Genomic DNA, 22,708 nt, shown 5'->3' with positions numbered 1-22,708 from the left:
TTCTGTATTTTTCATGGTAAAATAGAATTTTTATGTCTGTCTATAAATAGCTTCATCATCTTAGGCATCCTAGTTTAAGAAGATTGTACTTGTTTATAGATTTAAACAATCATCAACAATATTCAAAATAGTAATAGATATTTAATATATAATAAAAAGCTATTAAAATCATTCGGATATGTTGCCCAATTTAATTTCCCAGAATAAAAATTAGCATGCAATCTTGTGACATTTATAAGCATGGGTTTTTTGACCTTCTGCGTAGCTGCCTCAGATACCGAACTGGAGCAAGCTGAAAGGCAATCAGATTCGGGGTCAGGAGAAGTTCGAGGCAACGCTTTTGCTAGGGAAGGTCCATCTCAAGTTGCTTAGGAATTCCAGCTGGCCTCCGTTATTATACTCAATTTGATTCACAGCCAAAAGTTTCAGCCTAGCCTGCTAGGATGCTGCAGAGTTGTTTGTTTTTCTATTTTCTAGCTTATATTATAACTGTCATGAAATTCTTAATATTGATGTTTTCTTCACTTGAAGAAAACAAAGTCTTTTCAAGTAACTTTTGTTGTCCAGAATTATTAAAATAAAATAAGCTTAATATTCAGATTTCCTCTGTTTTTTAAACTTTCATAATATCTTCACTTGAAGAAAACAATGTCTTCTCTTTCAAAGTAACTTTTGTTGTTCAGAACTATCATAAAATGAAAAAAGCAAAATAATAATTAGATTATCTCTTGTTTTTAATGTTTCTTAAAAATTAAATGAAATTTGCAGCAATTATATATTAAATTGAACGTTTCAGCAGTGCAATCTTGGTTTCTTGTTTTCTAAGTATATTATCAACTTTTGTTGCTGATAACTAGAGTATATCTATCAATAAAACTTTAAAATATACAGAATAGATATTAATTTAATCTCTTCTTAATTTTAACTAAATAAAGAATAAAGAATTATATGTCACATTATTCACAAATTATAATTGTTAATCATTGATGCTGGTGTGAGGGCAGTACACTGTTTTTGACATGTTCAACACATTGAACAACAAACAACATTTTTTGATGACATAATCTTTCTATCATTGTCTACATTTCACCACATTTTAACAATAAACAACACTTATATGTTGACATTATATTTCTGTCATGATCTAAATTAAGATACAAAGCTTGTGTTAAACCAAAACAAACAGTAAATTAGTGGTGATGGCATAGTACTGTAGACACAAATAATCTATCAAGCATAATGATTTGTTTGGTAAAATATTCACATAAATATTTAAATAGCTTTAGATTTCACATAATATTGACAGCTATCGTGTGCCTTGTGTCAGATGATTGACCTCAATTTATATCGATACCTAGATTTAAACTACAACTTTTCATTTTCTGTTAAATAGAAACATTTCTGTTTTAATTTGTGTAGGAAAACTAGAAAATAATTTTACATTTATTCGACAGTCTTTCTCAAGTTGCTCAAATAAATACTGTAGTATTTTGCAGAGTAGTCGTTAGTAAACGTAATGTTCATTAGTCACTTTTTCTTAACCTAATTTATAATATTTTACCTCACAACAAAGTATTTGCCCTCCTTTCTTTTCTAACATATGCCTTCTATTCTCTTTCCCAAAATCTACTCTCTTTTCCTTCCTTCCCAAGGACTACCTCATTTTTTTTTCATCCTGTGACCTTTTCTCCATCCCATGCTTTTTATCCTTAATCATTATGTATCACTCATAAACCTGCAAACTAATAACCAATACTGAATCTAAAGTTTGACATCAATTTCGTTTGTAAACCTAGAAGTTTAATGACCTTTCTTCAGTAATAGTGAAATGCTGCTATTCATCTCGTGCCTTTCAAAAAGCACTAATTCTTAATTCTCAATTACCTGATGAATTAAGCTAAACTAAGTCTCGGATAAAGAAACTTAAGTGAACATTAAGCCATCTTCAAATTCGTATACTACAAAATATGACTCAAAAGAAAAATCTGAAATATGTTTTCCTTCAAAAATATGCATAAATAATATACTTTTTCTGTCATGTCTATAGGCCTTGTTCCTAGTACAGGAGGTATTTATTTAGTGTCAATCTTTGTCCATTTTGGGCAACTTCATATATTTTTTTATTATTTTGGGTGTTTTAAGATTAATACTTAAGCATTAATATAGCTTCCTATATTTTTTTTTTCTAAATAAAAACTTATTTCACTTTTACAAATATCAGCGTCTACTTTCCAAATGCAGTTATGCAAGATAAAGATATTTAACATTTAGACACAAATTGTGGAACACTCGCTGGAAAGTCCTTAATTTGGCTAAATAGCGTAATGATGGAGAATGAATAGAGAATTTGTAGATTTTACATATACTGCATCGACGCCATCAATGTGATAATTATTATGACTCGTAGACAAATAAGTCTCCATTCTTTGCTTATTAAGACTGATGAACAAAAAATTTGACAAAATTTTTAGCTTAATCGGCAAAATAAAACACGCTTTTTCCGTTGATTATTGGAAAATCAGGAAATATTCGACAATGTATTGATAACGTTTGGACAATTTTTATTTATATTTGTCGTTTAGAAATGTGATTTCTAGACTAAATTCCTGGCTTTAGTTTGTGAAAGCTTTGAAAAGAATTACTTATTTTCTTGTTAGTAACTATTATAGTAATGCAATTTTATCATTTGTTATCATTATTGTTGTTTGTTTCGCTTTAAAATTGGATGCATTAAAAGTGTATGATGAAGAATTAAAGAAATTGAAACTTAGTTCAAGGAATTCTCCATTTGTTATTTATCATTTTGAAACCAATGTCCGCAATGTCAACATTAATTGCCTAATACAACATCAACATTTAAATTCTGAAACATTGAAATTATAAATTCAAATGTTTCTATTCCGAAGATAGATTTATATTTATATGGTAGTGATATACTCAAATATGGTAGTTATGACATCATCATCTCCATATTTGAGCACATCACATTTTTTTCGTCCCTTAAAGTTTGATAATGTAGACTAGAGTAGACGGTTAGATTTATAATGTTTTTCCTGGCGATGCATATTGGCATGTGAACCAAACAGAAATGTCAGGGAGAGAGTGAATACCTCACTGGGGTTCATAGGACTATACCATTCATTTATAGGGATGCTCAATACTTTCTTTAACCTTGGCTTGTGTTTTTTTTAATCTAGCTGGTTACAAATTAAGACATAAAATCAATTAAAATGACGTGTTCAATTATGTCAATATCAAATTACTTACAATTTCCCAAATGAAAGCTACAGCCTACTTTCAGTTTTGCTTTTATATAAATTCTATTTATATATTGAATATTTTTATATAATATTATTAGAAAAAAAAATTTCATGAATTTATTAAAATATTAATGATTAGTAGCACAATTATGTAGAAAATTAAATCTAATTTCAGCTTTTATTGAATGTAAATAAAGTTTTCTCCAACTTGATTTTTTTTTCTTCTTTTCTTATATATAGCGCAAACTTTTATCGTTGATATGATTGATAAACAACATCGACAGAAATTGGTAAGTGATATTGTCTTTATATTTTCTTATTAACAGTAATTTAATCAAATTGATGTGATAGTGATACATAATAGTAGGCCTATTATGAAGGTCAGGTTTACAGTACATGTTTTTGTGTAAAGAAAACTATATAACTTCAGAATACTTTGGGACATTCTCAACTTTACTTTACACTTAAGTATTTATTGGTCATAGTTATAGTGATGCATAATAGTACTTAAAGGTGTCATGGTTTACCAATGTTATTCCAAAAAGTAATACCGGTAGTTAACAATGAATTAATTTTTTGGTTATGTAAAGAAGATAGTATACAGTAACTTAAAAATATTAAATATAACTTAGAAATATCAAGACATTCTCAACTTAAAATATTTGTTTATGGTGTACAGTATTTACTCACCATGTGCTTTTTGCATAATAAGCTGTAGATCATCAACATTTTTAAAAATTACAATAATCCAATATACTTTCTAAGTTACTAAATCTAGTCTTTTTTGATTGATAACTGTTTCCTTCAATTTATATAGACTACTATCAGTACCACTCTTTGAGTTCCATGCTTAGATAGTACCTAACGATTGGAGACAAACAGATAAGGAGACACGCACATGAACGGAAAGGTCCGTCCCCTTGTGGACATCCCCTCCCACTATCTTGTTGCCAACAGTTGATTTTATTATATGAAGTCTTCCCTCATGTAATTGCTAACCCCATTTGGAATAAGCAGATGGTAAATTACCTTTGTTATATATTCCTAAATTCATCTATTATCCTGCCTAAACCCCACTGGACCTGTACCACACCAGATGGCACACTGCCTGCCAAATATCTTTGCACAAATCATGTATTAGCCAGTTTACCCCCACTGGACATGGTAGCGCAGATGGCAAACTGCTTGCTATATTCAGTCTAACTAACCCCCACTGGACTTAACCAACCAGATGGCTCATGTGTGACCTAGCAGTCACTGATTATCACCAATTTGTTTGCTAACAGCATTTTCTCTGACCACTCTCTAAGGGCCTAGGTCCTGTCAACAGCCAAATATATATCCATAAACACTAGTACTTCTAGTACATGACTTTTTGTGTCATTTACAGTCCCTGAAGTAAACTTACTTAAGTTTGTTGCAATAAAGAAGTTATTTTCTAACAGTTTCAAATTTCAATCTGTGCCTCAGTCAGCTGTGAAGATTAAAAAATCTTTTTTCATGCTTCAAGGTAATATTCAAATTACTACTATTCAAATTAGGCCTACTATTCAAATTAAAATTATTAAAAATAATATTCAAATTACTATTCAAATTAGGGCTACTATTAAAATTACTAAAATTAATATTAAATTACTATTAAATTAGGGCTACTATTAAAATTAAAATTATCTAAATTAATATTCAAACTACTATTCAAATTAGCCTAATATTCAAATTAAAATTATTTAAATTAGTATTCAAATTAGTAATTAGATTGGTTTGTAACAATCTGGATCAAGTTTTCAAAAATTATTCAGAAGAAATAATTGTTAGAGAATTACTGTGTTATTGGTAGTACAAATGATATAAACGACCAATTGCAAGAAGCAATTGAAAAATACTTCATCAATTTGAATTTGATATGAACGTTTCCGACCACCTAGTAAAAATAGATTACAACATGTCCTGGTACTAACAATGTCATAAACTCTGAAACATTGAAACCAAACAAAATCTCTAAAGCTCATAAAAAAGATGCCAATACTACTAATAAGATTGCTGTAAAAATTCTTATTTTCCAAGTTTATTTGATGTTTTTAGGGTGTCCTTATCGAGAATACTTAACTTTCTTTCAACATTTTATAGACTATTAAAAGTACGTCTGTGTAGCAAACTTGTTCAACAATTAATACTTTAGATTTGTCAAATAGCATGTGGTTTGGTAATATTCTGTAATGGTAATATTTTTTACATTTGGTACAGTAATTTTGGTTAGTATTGTGCTATTATTATATCCTTGCTGTAATATGTACAGGCAGATAGACAGACATTTTTACATTTTTTGCTGTTATTAACAAAGAATGTGATAAAATTTGCTTGTTTATTCCTGAAAAATCTTTTTTTTTTCTTGAAATTATCGGTATATATTTATATGTATAAAAGTAGGTCAAAAAATACTGAAAGTTCCCTAACAAGACAATAGACTATTCGTTGACATGCATTGTAGGCGCCTTCACTTTTAGTAAATTAGAAGGCTAATTAGAAGGCTTTAAATTAATTTATTGTGCAAAAATTAACAAATTGTTCCCATCTGGTTTTTCGTTAGCGAAAGTTAAAATTTAAAGTATATTCTTAAAATAAGTATATTCTTGAGTGCAGGTCTATTTGATTATGTTTTTAATTTATTTGTATACTGAATAAAATGCGAAACAGTCACAGGGAGAAATAGGAAATTGGTTAATAGTTAATATTATTAGTAAACTTTAGTGTAAAGCCAAAGTAAAGAAGAGAGAATTATATAAAGCCTTCGTCATCAGAAACAGGACACACGTTCCGAAGATACGTGTGTGTGGGTTGCATTGTACCTGTTGGGACCAATTTAGGCTTTCGGTAATATTATTATCTATATTACGCAGAATCCAAGTTCCATATGTTGTAGAGGATGCACGTGCCGTAGCGGCGTGTAACAACATGATGTAAGGTATTGCGGGGTGTTGATTGTAGAGGAGGCTAATAATTGAGTTATTTTTAAGAAGGTTAGCATTGCCGATTAATTGACTTGTCATGACAAACTTACATTAACCATTTGCAGAAGTTTAAACAATAATTAAAATAACACAACATAAATATATTGATATGGTTTTCATCATGTGTCATAGAGTACATACAATTCAATTAATTCAATTTACATCATTTCAATTTAAAATATTGGAAAAAAATTGTGTAAAATGGATTTAGGCAACAATTGGACCAAAAAAACATTGCAAAACAAAGAAGTTATTGAAGAAAGAAGAAATTATTATGGAATAGTACAGTCTTTAGATTACATTAACTTTTAGGCTTTTCGTTTTGTTATTTTTATATGCGTGTTTTATATTTATATCTATAGTTTCATCCTGATGTAAAAAAAAATACAAAAATACAAATTAGATAGATTGGTATGATATTGTATATTTGAATCGGAACATCACACATTCATTCCTTTTATTGATTTATTTATAGTATAAGATATTGGACAATTTTATTTTTATGTATCATATCAGTATATATAATAAATATTTTTTAGAATTTACTTACTGCATTTATTAAGATATTTTAAAAGGTTATTAAGATGTTTTTAAAAGGTACCAAGCTTGATTAGCTCCAGCTATATCTTGGCTACCTTTTGTATTGATTGTTTGATACAATAAAGAAGAAGTCAAGTCAAAATATCTGTTTTATCTAATTAAATCTTACAATTATTTGCTGAATGGCTATTAATATTTTTTATAGGCCTAATTCATTTATTTTCAGAAAGCTGACAACTTTGAGTGTCTGAAATCAAAGAACAGACAATTAGAACAAAACATCACAAGAATCCAACAGGAATATGAAATCTTAAGGTATGTTGTACATTTACACTTGCATTATCAATTAAAGATTAAATGTCAATACATCATTATCAATCTTCATGAGCTCTGTATACACTATCAAACAAAAAAGTGTGATTTTCCCAAATGTGGTAGTGATACCCAAAATATGGTAGTGATGTGACATCATGTTCATATATGGTCACATGACATTTTTTGTCTCACATGAAGTTTGATAGTGTAGACAGAGCTTTAGCTTTCATTCTGAAATGAAATACTGTATCATGCAATAGGTTTGTGTGTTGTTTATATACTTGACCGTTCAACACTGAGGCTCAACATTGTTGGCGACTTGATCAAGAAAGGGGAGATATGGTTCAGTCATTGTATTACTCATTTGAGAGTCAAACTAGCGACTTAGATGTCAAGAGTCGTACTTAACACCTGTTTCATCAGTAGAAAGGACTTAAAATTGCCAGATTAATAATGTTATACCCTTCTCCCTTCCTTCTAAATTGAGTAAAGAAGGGGGTGGCTTAGCTGCCGCAAGTACAAGACTTTCTGTCTCCCTACTAAGCTGCAAAAAAAAGTTTTCTACCTCTTTATTTTAGTTACAGGCTTTCTCTTGATCCTCAGGATACAATGCAAACAAAATATTTTAACTCTTTATTTTAGTTACAGGACAAAAAGGAGGTTTGAGTATTCCTACTTCTATTTTTCTTCAAAAAAGATTCTGGTTTAAGATTGATAACTTCAATTTTTCAAATCTTGTAGATTTCTTAACCCAAATTATGATGGTAAAATAAAAAAAAAGTGTATAAAGATACTATTTCAATTTCCCCTATAAACTTAAATTTTTTAAATTATTGCACTGTTTGTTGTAGCCTACTATTGCCCTGTCACTTTTACTATTTCACTGTTACTACATGCGCACTGTTACTATTTCATTGTTACTACATGCGCACTGTTACTATTTCACTGTTACTACATGCGCACTGTTACTATTTCACTGTTACTACATGCGCACTGTTACTATTTCATTGTTACTACATGCGCACTGTTACTATTTTACTGTTACTACATGTGCACTGTTACTATTTCACTGTTACTACATGCGCACTGTTACTATTTCACTGTTACTACATGCGCACAATACTATTTCACTGTTACTACATGCGCACTGTTACTATTTCACTGTTACTACATGCGCACTGTTACTATTTCACTGTTACTACATGCGCACTGTTACTATTTCACTGTTACTACATGCGCACTGTTACTATTTCACTGTTACTACATGCGCACTGTTACTATTTCACTGTTACTACATGCGCACTGTTACTATTTCACTGTTGCTACATGCGCACTGTTACTATTTCACTGTTACTACATGCGCACTGTTACTATTTCACTGTTACTACATGCGCACTGTTACTATTTCACTGTTGCTACATGCGCACTGTTACTATTTCACTGTTACTACATGCGCACTGTTACTATTTCACTGTTGCTACATGCGCACTGTTACTATTTCACTGTTACTACATGCGCACTGTTACTATTTCACTGTTACTACATGCGCACTGTTACTATTTCACTGTTACTACATGCGCACTGTTACTATTTCACTGTTACTACATGCGCACTGTTACTATTTCACTGTTGCTACATGCGCACTGTTACTATTTCACTGTTACTACATGCGCACTGTTACTATTTCACTGTTGCTACATGCGCACTGTTACTATTTCACTGTTAGTAGTAACTACATGCAAATGGTTACTATTCACTGTTTACTTTTTTGGGGTTTTTATATATTTGTTATTACGTGTTAATAACTGAAGTTATGATATTTAAATTGGGAAGGAGGTGACTATGATATGACATAACCTTCAACATCAGCATGTTCAATATGATGTTTTATCTATCATATCATCAGTGAGTCAGCCACATTTTTACAAGGACAGTACCACACCAGGTTGTGTCTATTTTGTATATTTTTTAAACTTTAGAGTGTCTGTTGCAATTGACAAATAAATCCTAAAGTATTAAGTTTTTTTGGCCAAGAAAGTTCTTGTACTGTCTTGTACTGACACCATAGCTACAATGTCACTACAGCACCAAGAACCGCAAGTACATTTATAGAGTGAGAATTTTCCTAAAAAGGGACAAAATATGCCACTGTGATATTGTAGTTAACATTATACTGTAAAGATAGCTGGAAAGCAAATTTAATTTTCTCATCAAATTGTATTGTTAATTGTTTTTACATTGAAACAAGGTTGTTATGATTATATAATGATATTTATCTATTAACCAGGACGTATTTTATCTTTTTATAATATCTTATATAATTTTATAAATAAACGTTTAATATTACATAGTAAAACAGTATCCTCATTTTACTTGCTATTTTGCTACATGAATGTAGTGTTATGTCAACTCATCATTTTGAAGGATATTTACGTAGAGCAGAATGACACTCATTCAAAAATGGGTTTCTGGCACAAGTTTCTTAAATTACAGTTGTTGCCATAGTGATAGACACTAATCCGCAAAATTAGCTGCAAATAATGGAACAGTGTCCCTGATTTGGCTCCTTCTCCTGGGATTAGTTTGGGAAAGGGGGACGTCGTTGTCATCCTTAGCCTGCTGCATGCCAGGTGCTGGGTACTGACAGATCTATGTAGGTCTCTCCACGTACGACTTAGTACGATAGCGTTCTCATTGCAAGCACTGCTTGCATTTCCTTGCATGCGGAAGTGTATGTGTGATGTTTTGATCATTAACAACCTAATTTTTAACACATTCCAAATGTGAATTATAAATAAATTTCATAAATCGAGCGTCATTATGCGCCATTAATTAGAGCACTCATTGATTTAACAACCCCAGTAAAGAGGTCAGAATCGGTAGGGCATTACCCCTCGTATTCACCTGTTTCTCAAGACATCTTACTGAAAGGGATTAATAATGAATAAGGGGTAGTTTTGGGCCATGTGTCACCCCTTGCCATAAACTAGCGTCCTTCGGGACCGGTAAGGGACATAACGTCTATAAATCTATTAGGATCGATAGGGTTTTGGGGATGATTTCACTTTCTGTGACCTAATTGACTAATTCACACCTTAGTCAGGTGCTCTGATGAAAGGCAATGTTCAGCCATCTTTCAACATCATTTGAATGACGTTAGAAAAACAAAACATACGAAAATTAAATTATCTTCAAAAAGTCATTTCAAATACTACATTTGGAAAGAGTTTATCTTATTTCTATTACATATTTTCACTTTTCCTTTTCATTTACATGAATAAAGGTCTTGGGGTATTATTAGTAACATTAATAAATAGGTTATATTTGTCTAGGTACTAATACTACTTTGTCCAGTATTACAAGGTGTTAACTTTGAATCGAAATAATGGGTTGTCCAATGTAAAAACACTTATTATTTGGGAAAACTGTGGATAAATTCTAATGTTGAATATGTCATGTTTTTCCCAAATTAATTTCGGCAGCGTAGGCCTACAAATTATTTAAATTACATTTGGTTTTATTTTTAATAATAAATAATTTGTAATATAAATACAAAAACGTTTTTAATTTGTTTTAATTTAGATTACGCTAATGTACAGTAACATGTGACTGTAATCCATTAATTGAGATTAAAATTGTCTTTATGCTAATAATCTTTTTTTTAAATCCCATTCTAATATTGAATGTCAGAATAAAAAGTGTCTTTTATGCAAACAAAAAAAAGTGATCACTTTTTATATCATTATTAGCAAGTTGAAAACAGTGTTATTCATAAATGCCGTAGGCCGTGTTGTGTAGCTTGTATGCATTTCAGCACTGAGTTCTTGGCAGTCTAAAGCAGGTTACAGCAGGCTTTCCTCAACTACTTTCCTTCGATACAGCATGCCTTAGGTTCTTTTCAAATTTTTAATTTCCTAGCGAACCCAGAAATCATCTTTTTCTAAATCGTATAATTATATTACCGGAGGATCTGTTTGTTTGTTAGATTCCATTAATTTCTTGAAGCTAAAGATTTCTTGAATGTGTTTAATGGTTTTTAATTTGTTGAATAATTAGATAGTTAGATGCCAGGCCACCTGTCATGCTGATTATCCACCATGGGTCATTTGAATTAACAAGTTTGATTAATCAATGAATATATATAATATTGCACTTGCACTGACTATGAAAGGCTTAAGCCTTGTCTACACTATCAAACTTTATGTGACACAAAGATGCATATATATGGACATGATGATGTCATATAACTGCCATATTTGGGCATATCACACTTTTTTTAATTTATTCCTGTTCGGCTTATTTAATGTGATAATACAGTGCATTTGTTACGTTAGGAAACTTATGACTATCATTTTATAGTGTACTGTACCTACAATAGCTTTAAGTTCTACTTTGATCCTAGTGTAATTGATAAATTTAGAAATATAATTTTTAAAATGTCCAATTCTCAGGTAAACTAAACCTTTGAAATGCAAGACAGCGACTCTTAAAAGTAAAATAAGATTGTGTCATTGACCTTTAAAGATGATCACTATGGTGGGTCAGGAAAAAGGTTGTAAATTAAATCATTTAGCTGCAGAATGGGTCAGTTTATGGTCACAGACTACTTCCTTTTTCAAAATCAACAATTTCCCCAAGCAACAACCGCTATGGCCTACATATACCGTCACCTTTACAGAGTATCAGTGTCATTTATTTCCAACTTAAAATCAATTACTGTATAACACAGAGAAATTTAAATCGGCTAAACAGATTTTCAAATTCCCTGTTGGTCACTAGGGTTCATTTTCTGCTTTTTATAGGACAGGATTTCTAGCATAATAAAATCATTTATTTTTTCAGATGAGTTTGTACAAGAGACAGCTATTTGCAGATGAAATGTTTCTTTTTCGTTGGTTGTTTGAGAGTTTATTTAAATCTAGGACAGTGAGGCAATTAGAACTGATATTAGTACGTTACTCATGTTGGTAATAGGCTGCTCAATATGTAATAACATTACCATTACGTTCTTGTAAATCCACAGTTTACATGCCAAAACTGGAAACTTTGACAAAATATATTGATCTGAAAAAGACTTTTTTTTTCAAAATCTTTAATACTAGACATTTAGCAAAAAAAAAAAAACAAGAATGTTTACAATTAATACATGATAAAAATAAGAAACAAAAGTTTTCTTGTTTTTGCGAACTAAAAATGCGATGTACATTAGGAAAAAAGGTGTACTGAGAATAGTGCAGTTTAACTTGAATATTTACTATCATATTTTTTTTCTATTCAATTTTTTTTCCAATTGGTGCAAGTTCTACAGCATAGTTTGTGGCTTGTTTCTTTTTATTTACTGAGGGCAGTAGACACGTTTTCTGAATTGCCAATTAATAATTGTAACTACTGTACTTAGTAGTTAATATTTTAAGTAAAACTTTACTATATGATTTTTGAATGAATGAGCCCCTAAGTTTAAAGAACACTAAATACAAATTTGGTAGTACAATAATTACAGCCGTTATCACTGTTTTTCTTGAAATAATTTCATTTGGATCCTAATTATTATGGAAGATAGATAGACTCCGAAACATTACTCTAAATACCATTTCAGTACTTTCGATCTATTGGATCAACAAAAAGGTCTATCTTCATTCACTGTTGTTGTTGACGCTTTCCTGTGTTTTATAGTTTTTATATTGACAAGTTTTTAACAATTCACATGTAAATTGTGAGATTTTTCACTTTGTTGTTGTTTTTACAACAAAGACCAAACATAGGTTGAGAGAGATGACTAAGTATCAGCATTGGGACTTAAAACAGAAATAGAACATGATAATATTAAAACCATGGTAATGTAATTTCATCCATGTTTCGCAATGTGGAAATTATTAAATAATTTTGGAAAAATTAAGCTCTTATAAATGTAACAACCTCTGGGAAATTATGAAAACAAGTGAAAATGTTAAATACAATGTCTGACCTCACCTAGTGATATTATAATATTAAGTCAAAATAGGCCTACTGTGTTTTGTTTTGGACAACTAATGTACTGTATTTTATTCTGGGCAATATTACTTAACTTTTTAGTTTCCTTTTCCATAACTTTTTGATAAAATATTTAGTTATATGGAATAAATTTATTGATTGATTATTAGTTTGAATTTTGTGTCCAGAAAGTGAGGAAATTATTTTCCAATGTACTGTAGTGGTTTTGAAATTCTTGGTTCGATCTCCTACAGTATTTCATATTTACAGTTTAAAATGAAGAAGAAAGCTCTCGTCTAATAGTCAACTGCAATAAATATATTTGATTACTGCAGTAATGTATGATTTAGTTTGTTTGCTAGCCAGTCACTGCAAAGACAGTGTGTATTATACTGTACTAAGGTTGCTACAAAATAATTGTGAAAAGGTTAGTAAACAAAATGTTGTTACTGCAGTAACTGCAGTAGAATAATTTTAACATAATACCTAAAAAAGGAGTTCATATCTTTTTTAATTTCATTTATAATACACTTTAGTGTAAGTTTGTTTTGAATATGATAATTTAGTTATTTTCAGATGTGTTCCTTTAATATCCCATTCATTTGAATTTAGATATATTTTTCTCAATTTGATTAAGCCTACAGGCTATTAGGCAGAATGTTTATTTTAGATAATAAGATATTTACATAACCTAATCCCTCGATTAATAATACAAAATTTTACTTCAAAATAGAAACGTAAAAAGCGCATAACTGTTCATTCGTAAAGAATAATGCGGAAGAAATCGTTTTGAATTTATGATTAAGTTTAGGATGTACACTAAGTTGTTGGATATTTCACAGACGTGGAATGAAAAATTATATTATCTGTAGTGGGTATGCCTCCCAACAGGTTGCTGAATAGAAAGTTGTTGAAAAAACTTTTAAATTATATTAATTTGTAAGTGACATATGGAGACCCAATAGGCCAAAAATGTACAAGGATTCAGCCAAGCCTTTTATCATGGCATCTGTATGATGCGTGCGGCGGCGGCAATGATGTTTACTTGTGTTTTTGCATGAATCTTGGGTGGCCTAACATTTTTTAATTTTGTCTGCTACCGGATGCCATGTCAGACATCTTAAAATTATTAATGGCTAATTTCATAGGCAAGATTGTTTGTATTATTTTTGTTTGTTTATGAAATATATTTTAAATAATAATACTGGAAATAAATTATTATGTATAAAACTCTACACTATCAAATTAGTTTGACAAAAAAAGTGTGATGTGCCCAAATATGGTAGTGATATGCCCAAATATGGTAATGATATCCACAAATATAGTAGTGGTATGACATCATCCAGACAGAGCTAAGGTATAGACAAGAATTTATCATGTGAATAAAGACATATCTACTTTTATTAACATATCCATTTAACAATCAAGATTATTATTTAAATGAAGATTAAAACTGAATAAAACCATTTATAAATAATTCATCATAGCAATTTGTCTTGCAGCAAACCCTTCAAATAACAAACTTGTATGCACACTTTCACAATGATAAATATTATTTTCTTTAAGCGTTGTTTACAAATGTTTTTGAAATACATTCTGGTAAGTCTCATATCCATTTCTGAGCGTAGTGGAATGAGCTTATTGTACTAAGCCTCTGCATTATGTTGTAGGGTAGCCTGTCCTTTCCACGCATTCATCCAGTGGCCTACACCTATATAAATACATTCTAGTACTATGCAGTTTAATCCTTTTTTTTTATTGAATTGTTCAACAAAAATATATAAATATTTGGAATTTAAAAGTATAATCCTGGTTTTAATAAATGTAATTAAGTTTTCTCCAACTTCCACAGTAAACATAATGGTAGTACTTACATATTTATGTTCAATAAAATGCAGAATTCGACTTTTAATTCAGCTTTTTCCTAAGTTAAGTTATATGTGATCTTACGATTTTGCCAACTCAGACTCAATAGGTCAAAATTAGTTCAAACACCTATTGTTACTAAGATGTTTAGAGAGCAATATAATTTGGTTTGCTGGGTCATGATTTGTCTCCTCAAATAAAGGTGTCTGCTTAAGCTCAGTCCACAAAAAATGAGCAAAATTAACAACTCAACAAAAGTATCAAAGGATGACAGGAAAAACTTAAACATTTAGTAACAAAATAATTTTAGAGAAATTAATTTTATGTATATTACGTGTTATTGTTGCAGTAAGAAGATGAGCAGTATTTTTAAGACCAGGGAAAGGTGACTAGATTTGGGTCAGGGTCAAATGTCAACTAAGTAACATACCAATGAAGTTAAAGTAAAGTAGGCAAAATGAGTACCAGGGGAAGATTTAAAATGTGTTAAGGCCTGAAACGTTGCCACGTGAGTGGTCTATTTTGCCTCAGGATTTCTATATAACATCTGTAACTGTTCAAAATTGAATCATCAGAAGTTAATAATCTAATAATATCATGTTACTTGTGATTATAATTTGATTATTTTTTTCATTTCTTTCAATTTTTTTTCCAATAAATAATTAAATTAAAAGTATACTTTTTTAGCTTATGAACTATTTTTACCCAATAAATCTGTATTTTATTCCTTTACACATCAAATTTTAAAGACAAACAAAATAGTTTCTCTTGTTTTGGAAGTTTATTAAGGTGAGCATGCTGGTGGTAGAACCACACATTTATTTTTTAAAAAAAGAAGACAAATTTGATTTTTTTCTCGTTAATAATATTTATCTTATTTGTGATATCGCTAATGTGATTAAATGTAATTAAAATAAAACATTTTACCAACTAAATTTTTTTAGTTTTTGCAAAAAAGTAATTTGTAGTTACTGAAGGTACTTTGTAACTGTGTAAAATAAATTAGTAATCACTTAGTTTAATAACCTGTTTGGAAGTCTCTAATTTAAGTACTGTACAGTAATTTTAAGTTCTTACTGAAATATATTTTTAGAATGTTTGATCTGTGCATGTCAGAGCATTTTAAATCAAAGCTGCATTTTAATTTAAAAAAATATATATTTACATCAAAATCGTTGCATGAAAAGGTCATCAGTAGTTAATTAATAGTAGTATGAAATTTTGCATACAATTAGTAAATGCTAATTGTCATACATGGTCTTTCGGCAGCTAGTGATTACGATTTATATCTTTTTGCGTCATGTTTGTTTAATTTTTTGATTTGTATTATATTTTGTAAAATGTATCTTGCCTGAATATAATAATAGTAATAATAATTACAAAAAGTATATACTGTGTTAATGTAGGAAGTGTTTAAGGTATGCTTGTTTAAATAATGGCTGTCAATGTCCCTATCTTGGGCATGATTAATATGTCTTTATAATTAGTACTGTTATATGATCAATAAAATCAAATTTAATTATAAAGTATATTTGGTAAAGGGTATATGAAAAAGTGTTTTGCATTGCTCGTGTGCTTTTCTACCCACATCCAATTTATTAAGGACGTCCTAATTCATCTAATAATGTAATTAATTCCTCAAGCAACTTTGTCATTTAATTGAAAACACAGTTATGGTTTAGAAGCAACGTTTTATTAATTACTAAAAACGTTAAACCTATAACAGTGTGAATCTCAGTGTAGAAATATCTCCTAATCCTCTGTATCTACCAGGTACTTTACAAGTTTATTCATTCGGTTAAAATTGATAATTTTTATTTCCGATGTTTTTTTACGCCTTAAATTTATTGATTCATCAGTGGGACTATTTAGTCAGTATTATTGGGGTTGATTGCGTTGCTATCACAACATACCATGTGAGGGTTATTTCCTTATATTAGATTCAGTTGCTTCCTTACCTACACAAGTTTTCTGTATATCTTCGTTCCCACCTTTCCTTAACAGTTATACTGGACTCTTCCATTATCGTTAAGGGGAAGTTACATATATCATGTTCCTATCTTTAAGGTCTTGCCAACTTTCACTTACAAAATTTGTTTCCTTGGAAACAAGTCTCACAAAATTATCTGAATTATGAAAGATTTTAAGAAAATATTTAAAGTTTTGCAAAATCTGAAACACAGTACTTTTGTGTTTATTTTTTTTTTTTGCAATGTTTTTTCTTCTGCATGTACAGCTCTATATATTTTTAAATTGTTATTGTTAAATTAATTTTAGGAAACATTTCCACCTAAACATTTCACCCTATTCCAGTAATTAGCTCTCTTAGGGAAGCTTCAAACTGCTGGAACCATAATATGTCTATTTGAAAACTAAAGCGGTGAAAGTTGTTTCATGTTTGTAATCATCTTCATTTCTTTGATTATTTCATAACTTCCCTCTTTTCTGCTGTAAAGCGCTTAGAAACATTAGCATTATTCCATTGTTATTTAAATAGTCTAACCAAGTCATCTAACTTACTCTTCTTGTAAAATTTTGCAATCATTCAAATGAATTAATTAATTATTGAATCAGTTGCTGCACTCTTCATCTCTTTAGTCTTTGCAAAATTTACCTGAAGATCCAGGGGCCGACTTGGTGCTAAATGTTTTACATTTCTTTTACCAACCTACTTTTTACACCTCTACCTTACTGCTGATCTCTTAGGGAATAGATTGCACTATATATTTTACTGCTAACATTCTTTAAAAAAAAGTTGTATAGCTTAGATATTTTAGACCTACGTGGGATAGAGACAAGAAGCCGACAACATAACCACATTGTAAGGTTCAGAAGATGCTTTTGTAGGGTTCAGGGGGAAACTGTTGCAAAGTTCAGAAAGAACTTTAGCAACATTCTAAGTAGGTACTGCTGCTTAATTCTTTCTTTTAAATTAAATCTTATTAATCAATACTATTGTTTTTAAATGGCATGATGTCATGAACTCTTTTTTTTATTTTAAAAAAATGTTCAATTTTAATGTATGAACCATTTTTATTGAACTAAAGTTTCTAATGTTTGCAGAAATGATTCCTCATAAAATAAGGTGTGAAAATGTATTACACAAAGCTGGACAGGCTGAACTGATTCGTTCCAATCAGAAGGATGTGTATTATTCCCACCAATTTTATTAAATCTTTGTTTAGACTATTTAAATTAAAGGTTTAATTCGACACTATTTTCTCTCTCTTTGATAGCAACACACATTTTACATTGATAGGAACCCAGTTTCACTGCTGACATGACTAAGAACACATACACACATAAGTACAATCTGAGCCGCCATGCTAATGACATCACGCCACCCCATCGGGAAATAATCCTGGTGAAATTAGCAGTTTGTTGCTTGTCGGTACGTGTGTCATTTACAGAACTGTTTACTTAAGAATATCAAAAGTAGATTAGACATTTCCTGTAACTGGGTCCTGGCACAGCTTCTCCATCGTGGAACCTACAAACGAAACTTGTTGACTGCTACTAAAGAGTTTGACACAATCAACCGTTATTTTGAAATAATTAATTACTAATTAAGTTGTAAGTTGGTATCTTTCACAACCTAATTTCATACTAAAGCTCTGTCTACACTATCAAACTTTATGTGACAAAAAAATGTGATGTGCTCATATATGGACATGGTGATGTCATATCACTACCATATTTAACCATCATAACCATATTTGGGCACATCACACTTTTTTGTCAAACTAGTTTGATAGTGTAGACAGAGCTTTACAGTATTAATGGTATATTTTAGCATTGTGCTTGTTGTGCTTGTGCAACCGAAAAATGTATTTGGTTTTTTTTATTCTCCTGAAAAATCCTAGCACACCTATGTTTTTTACCATAATTGAATATGTTTGTGCTTTTTCTGCCATGGAAATCAAAACATGAAATGATATTTATATAAATTTACTCCAGTTATTTATGATCCCGACTGCTCACATATGACATTGGAATGTCTTTTTCTCATATTTCTTTTCTCCAGAGTAAGGTAACTTATGTTTATTTGTGAGGGAGACACATCCCCATGGTAACACATCCCCATTGTAACACATCCCCAGGGTAACCAACAATATTTAGTTGCTTTTCCTCAGACAAGAATCTACAGCCTTTTATTGTACATTCACTCTTTTCATTTACAATTTATTTATTTTTTTCCCACTTTCACATATTTTCCACATTTATTCATCCTTTTAACTTTATTTTTTAACATATTTTTATTTTGTTTTTGTTCTGTGTTTTATTAGTGTTCTATGTGTTATATGACAATACTGTAACATACAGTGAGAGTCAATACTGTAACATACAGTGAGAGTCAATGACAATACTGTAACATACAGTGAGAGTCAATGACAATACTGTAACATACAGTGAGAGTCAATGACAATACTGTAACGTACAGTGAGAGTCAATGACAATACTGTAACATACAGTGAGAGTCAATGACAATACTGTAACATACAGTGAGTCAATGACAATACTGTAACATACAGTGAGAGTCAATGACAATACTGTAACATACAGTGAGAGTCAATGACAATACTGTAACATACAGTGAGAGTCAATGACAATACTGTAACATACAGTGAGTCAATGACAATACTGTAACGTACAGTGAGAGTCAATGACAATACTGTAACGTACAGTGAGAGTCAATGACAATACTGTAACATACAGTGAGTCAATGACAATACTGTAACGTACAGTGAGAGTCAATGACAATACTGTAACGTACAGTGAGAGTCAATGACAATACTGTAACGTACAGTGAGAGTCAATGGCAATACTGTAACATACAGTGAGAGTCAATGAAATGAACTAAACTGTACAATACTACAATTTCATCGTTTTATGCTGCAAAAGTATTTATGTAAATTGTTTTTTATATATGAATGAAGATACCGAATATTAATTAATATGTCTCTGTGTGATTAATTTCCATCAGCTGAGGTTTTTGTTTAGTTTTTTTCTTGTTATATCTCATTGTTTCGTTTCCTTTTTCTTGCCCATGTTGTTTGCAAGATTCTGGTACAATATTGTTTACAGGTTTGCAAAGTTAAGTTTGCGGTACACCTTGAAGACAAAAGATGAATTATAATTATTATTATTATTTATTGCCAAAAACCAGATACAAACAAACAAAAACACAGAAACTAAGGGAGTAGGCAGGAACCTAAAAGTGAATGTAGCATAACAACTACTGAGACGTTGAGACATTCTCAACCACACAATTATGTTAGCAATTACATTTCCTTTTATGTGTTTTTTTATTCATATTCAATATTTCCCTCATTTTCAACAGAAATCTTGCAATTTTGTCCTAATCCACAGTATTATTTCAACTCACACCAATGATGCAATTATTTAGTCCGATGTACGCATACCATCTTTATCAAGGCACAGAATTGAGTAGAGTGTTTGTGATGTTGGTTGATATGTCATAGGGAATATCGTTATCTAGTGACTCACTGCGATGTATACCGTTTATTTCGGTCCTTACCTTCCCTTGATATTCATTAACTACGCTACTATGTATTTCTTGCAGAAACATAAAGATTTTCCTTTATTTTGTTTCACTTCTAAATTAACAAACTGTAAAATGATAGTATCTCATTGATGTGACATTTAATAAATGTTTCTAAAGAATTTGTGCATTTTTTTCGTCGTTTTTTAATACATATTTTTACTGCTGTTAATTCCATATCTTTTTGTTTCATATATATTAATTATAAATTTGATATTTTTACTCTTTTTTTCATCAAATTATTTTCCTTGATGTAATTGTATTTTTTGTAATGTAAAACTTATTTGTAAAAACACATATTTTCATCATTATTCAGTTTTTATCATAACACATGTCATACTACTTCTTGTATAATATTATATATCTTATTCATAGTATAAAAAGAAGGAAATGAAGTGAATGAATTGTGCGTCTTTTTAAATTAACCCCATACGGAAAAAAGTGACCACACCCAGTGACATCATTCAATTTAATTTTATCCCCACAGTAACATGGATTGATAGATTGAATATGAGATGTGACAGAAAATGCAATCTGTAGAGGATTCTGAGACCATTGCCACAGACCTACAGTAAGAATGACAAATAGGACATTACACCCAGAAAGACCTAAGCATCAAGATGAATGGTTTGAAAGATTGAATGGCCAATTTTGCATCACCAGACAGGCCTAGAAATCAAGAGTGGCCAATTGTGCATTCTGGAGAATACCTAGGGAGACCATCAGGCCTATCATCAAGAATGCCAGATTGTACAATCTAGATAATCCCTAGGAAGAGACCATCAACACACATGGCTAACATCAAGAATGCAAGATTGTACAATCTGGAGAATTTCTAAGAGGAAAGCATCATCACACAGGCCTAGACATCAAGAATAGCTAATTGTGCAACAATCTGGAGAATACATAGGGAGACCATCACCACACAGACCTGCTATCATCAAGAATGGCTGATTGGGCAACAATCTGGAAAATACTTAGGGAGACCATCAACACACAGGCATGGACATCAAGAATGGCCAATTGTGCAACAATCTGGAGAATACATAGGGAGACCATCACCACACAGGCATGGACATCAAGAATGGCCAATTGTGCAACAATCTGGAGAATACATAGGGAGACTGGACAATACATAGGGAGACCATCACCACACAGGCCTAGACATCAAGAATGGCCAATTGTGCAACAATCTGGAGAACACATATAGGGAGACCATCACCACACAGACCTGCTAACATCAAGAATGGCTGGTTGTCTAGGGTGACCATCACCACATAGGCCTAGACATCAAGAATGGGAAAATAGGCTAAATTTGTTAGAATCATCACTGATTATCCTGGAATAGGCATATGTCATAAGGATTAAAGCACCGTTTATCACAATGATCTAAACCCTGACATTTAACATATCCTAGAGTGTCTGCCAATAGGATGAGTACCATTAAGATTATGGATGACCAGAAATCACATGACCAAAAATGGCATATTGATCCAAAAAAACAGGTGGTTTAAAGGATACAGGATCAGACTATCTCGCCTAACAAATCATATTAAATTAGCCAAAGTGTAGTAATAGTTACATTTGAACTTTAATTTGAAATTAATCATCAAACTACATTGTATTTTTTTAATAAAATATTTGCTTTAATTTATTTTGGTCTACAGTAACAGTAACCTTTAGAGGAGTGCCTCTATTATAACTTTAAATGTTTATTTTGTTTGATTTTTTTTTTTTGATTTTTTATTACCATATTTTAAAATTTCTTTTACTCAAATCAACACTTTAATTGCATCTAAGATAATGGGCAATTTTTTAATGATAATCTCTTTCCATTTTTCGCAGCCTAGCTGGAAAAACTCTTCCGCCTAAAGGTCATGAGGTTCCACACCTGTAACGAATTTCATCAATCTTTTGACTTCAAACTGATTTCATTATCTTGGGAAGTGGACTCTTCCGTGACTATGTGTGGCTCCCTGATTTGCCTTTTTTCTTGTTGGTAAATTCTTGGCACAAACATGACACAATTGTGTGAACAACCAAAATATTATTGCACCAAGCTTTGGTGTTTTCTGCTTCTTTTTTTTACAGTACCGTACCCATACCCAGAACATTTTTCGATAACAAATGTGTAATGGTGAAACTTGTTTCAAGTGTCATAAAATGTAAATTACTTTTAGATTTTA

At 30.8% G+C, this 22,708-nt stretch overlaps 1 protein-coding gene across 1 annotated transcript in view; it reads left to right on the top strand.

Annotated features, from left to right (window-relative positions):
• Positions 1 to 22,204, top strand: part of LOC140044420 (uncharacterized) — a 68,444-nt gene extending 46,240 nt beyond the window's left edge. The window contains exons 4-6 of the mRNA XM_072088917.1: positions 3,501 to 3,550; positions 7,035 to 7,123; positions 21,010 to 22,204. Of these exons, the coding sequence (XP_071945018.1) occupies positions 3,501 to 3,550; positions 7,035 to 7,123; positions 21,010 to 21,022 (152 nt within the window). The 3' untranslated portion in view covers positions 21,023 to 22,204. The remainder of the gene's footprint in view (positions 1 to 3,500; positions 3,551 to 7,034; positions 7,124 to 21,009) is intronic.
• Positions 22,205 to 22,708: the final 504 nt, after the last annotated feature.

The sequence above is a fragment of the Antedon mediterranea genome, chromosome 3 (assembly GCF_964355755.1).
Source record: "Antedon mediterranea chromosome 3, ecAntMedi1.1, whole genome shotgun sequence".
NCBI classification, from domain to species: Eukaryota; Metazoa; Echinodermata; class Crinoidea; order Comatulida; family Antedonidae; genus Antedon; species Antedon mediterranea.
Note: the sequence above shows the minus strand (reverse complement) of the source record. Positions and strands in the feature narration are given on the sequence as shown.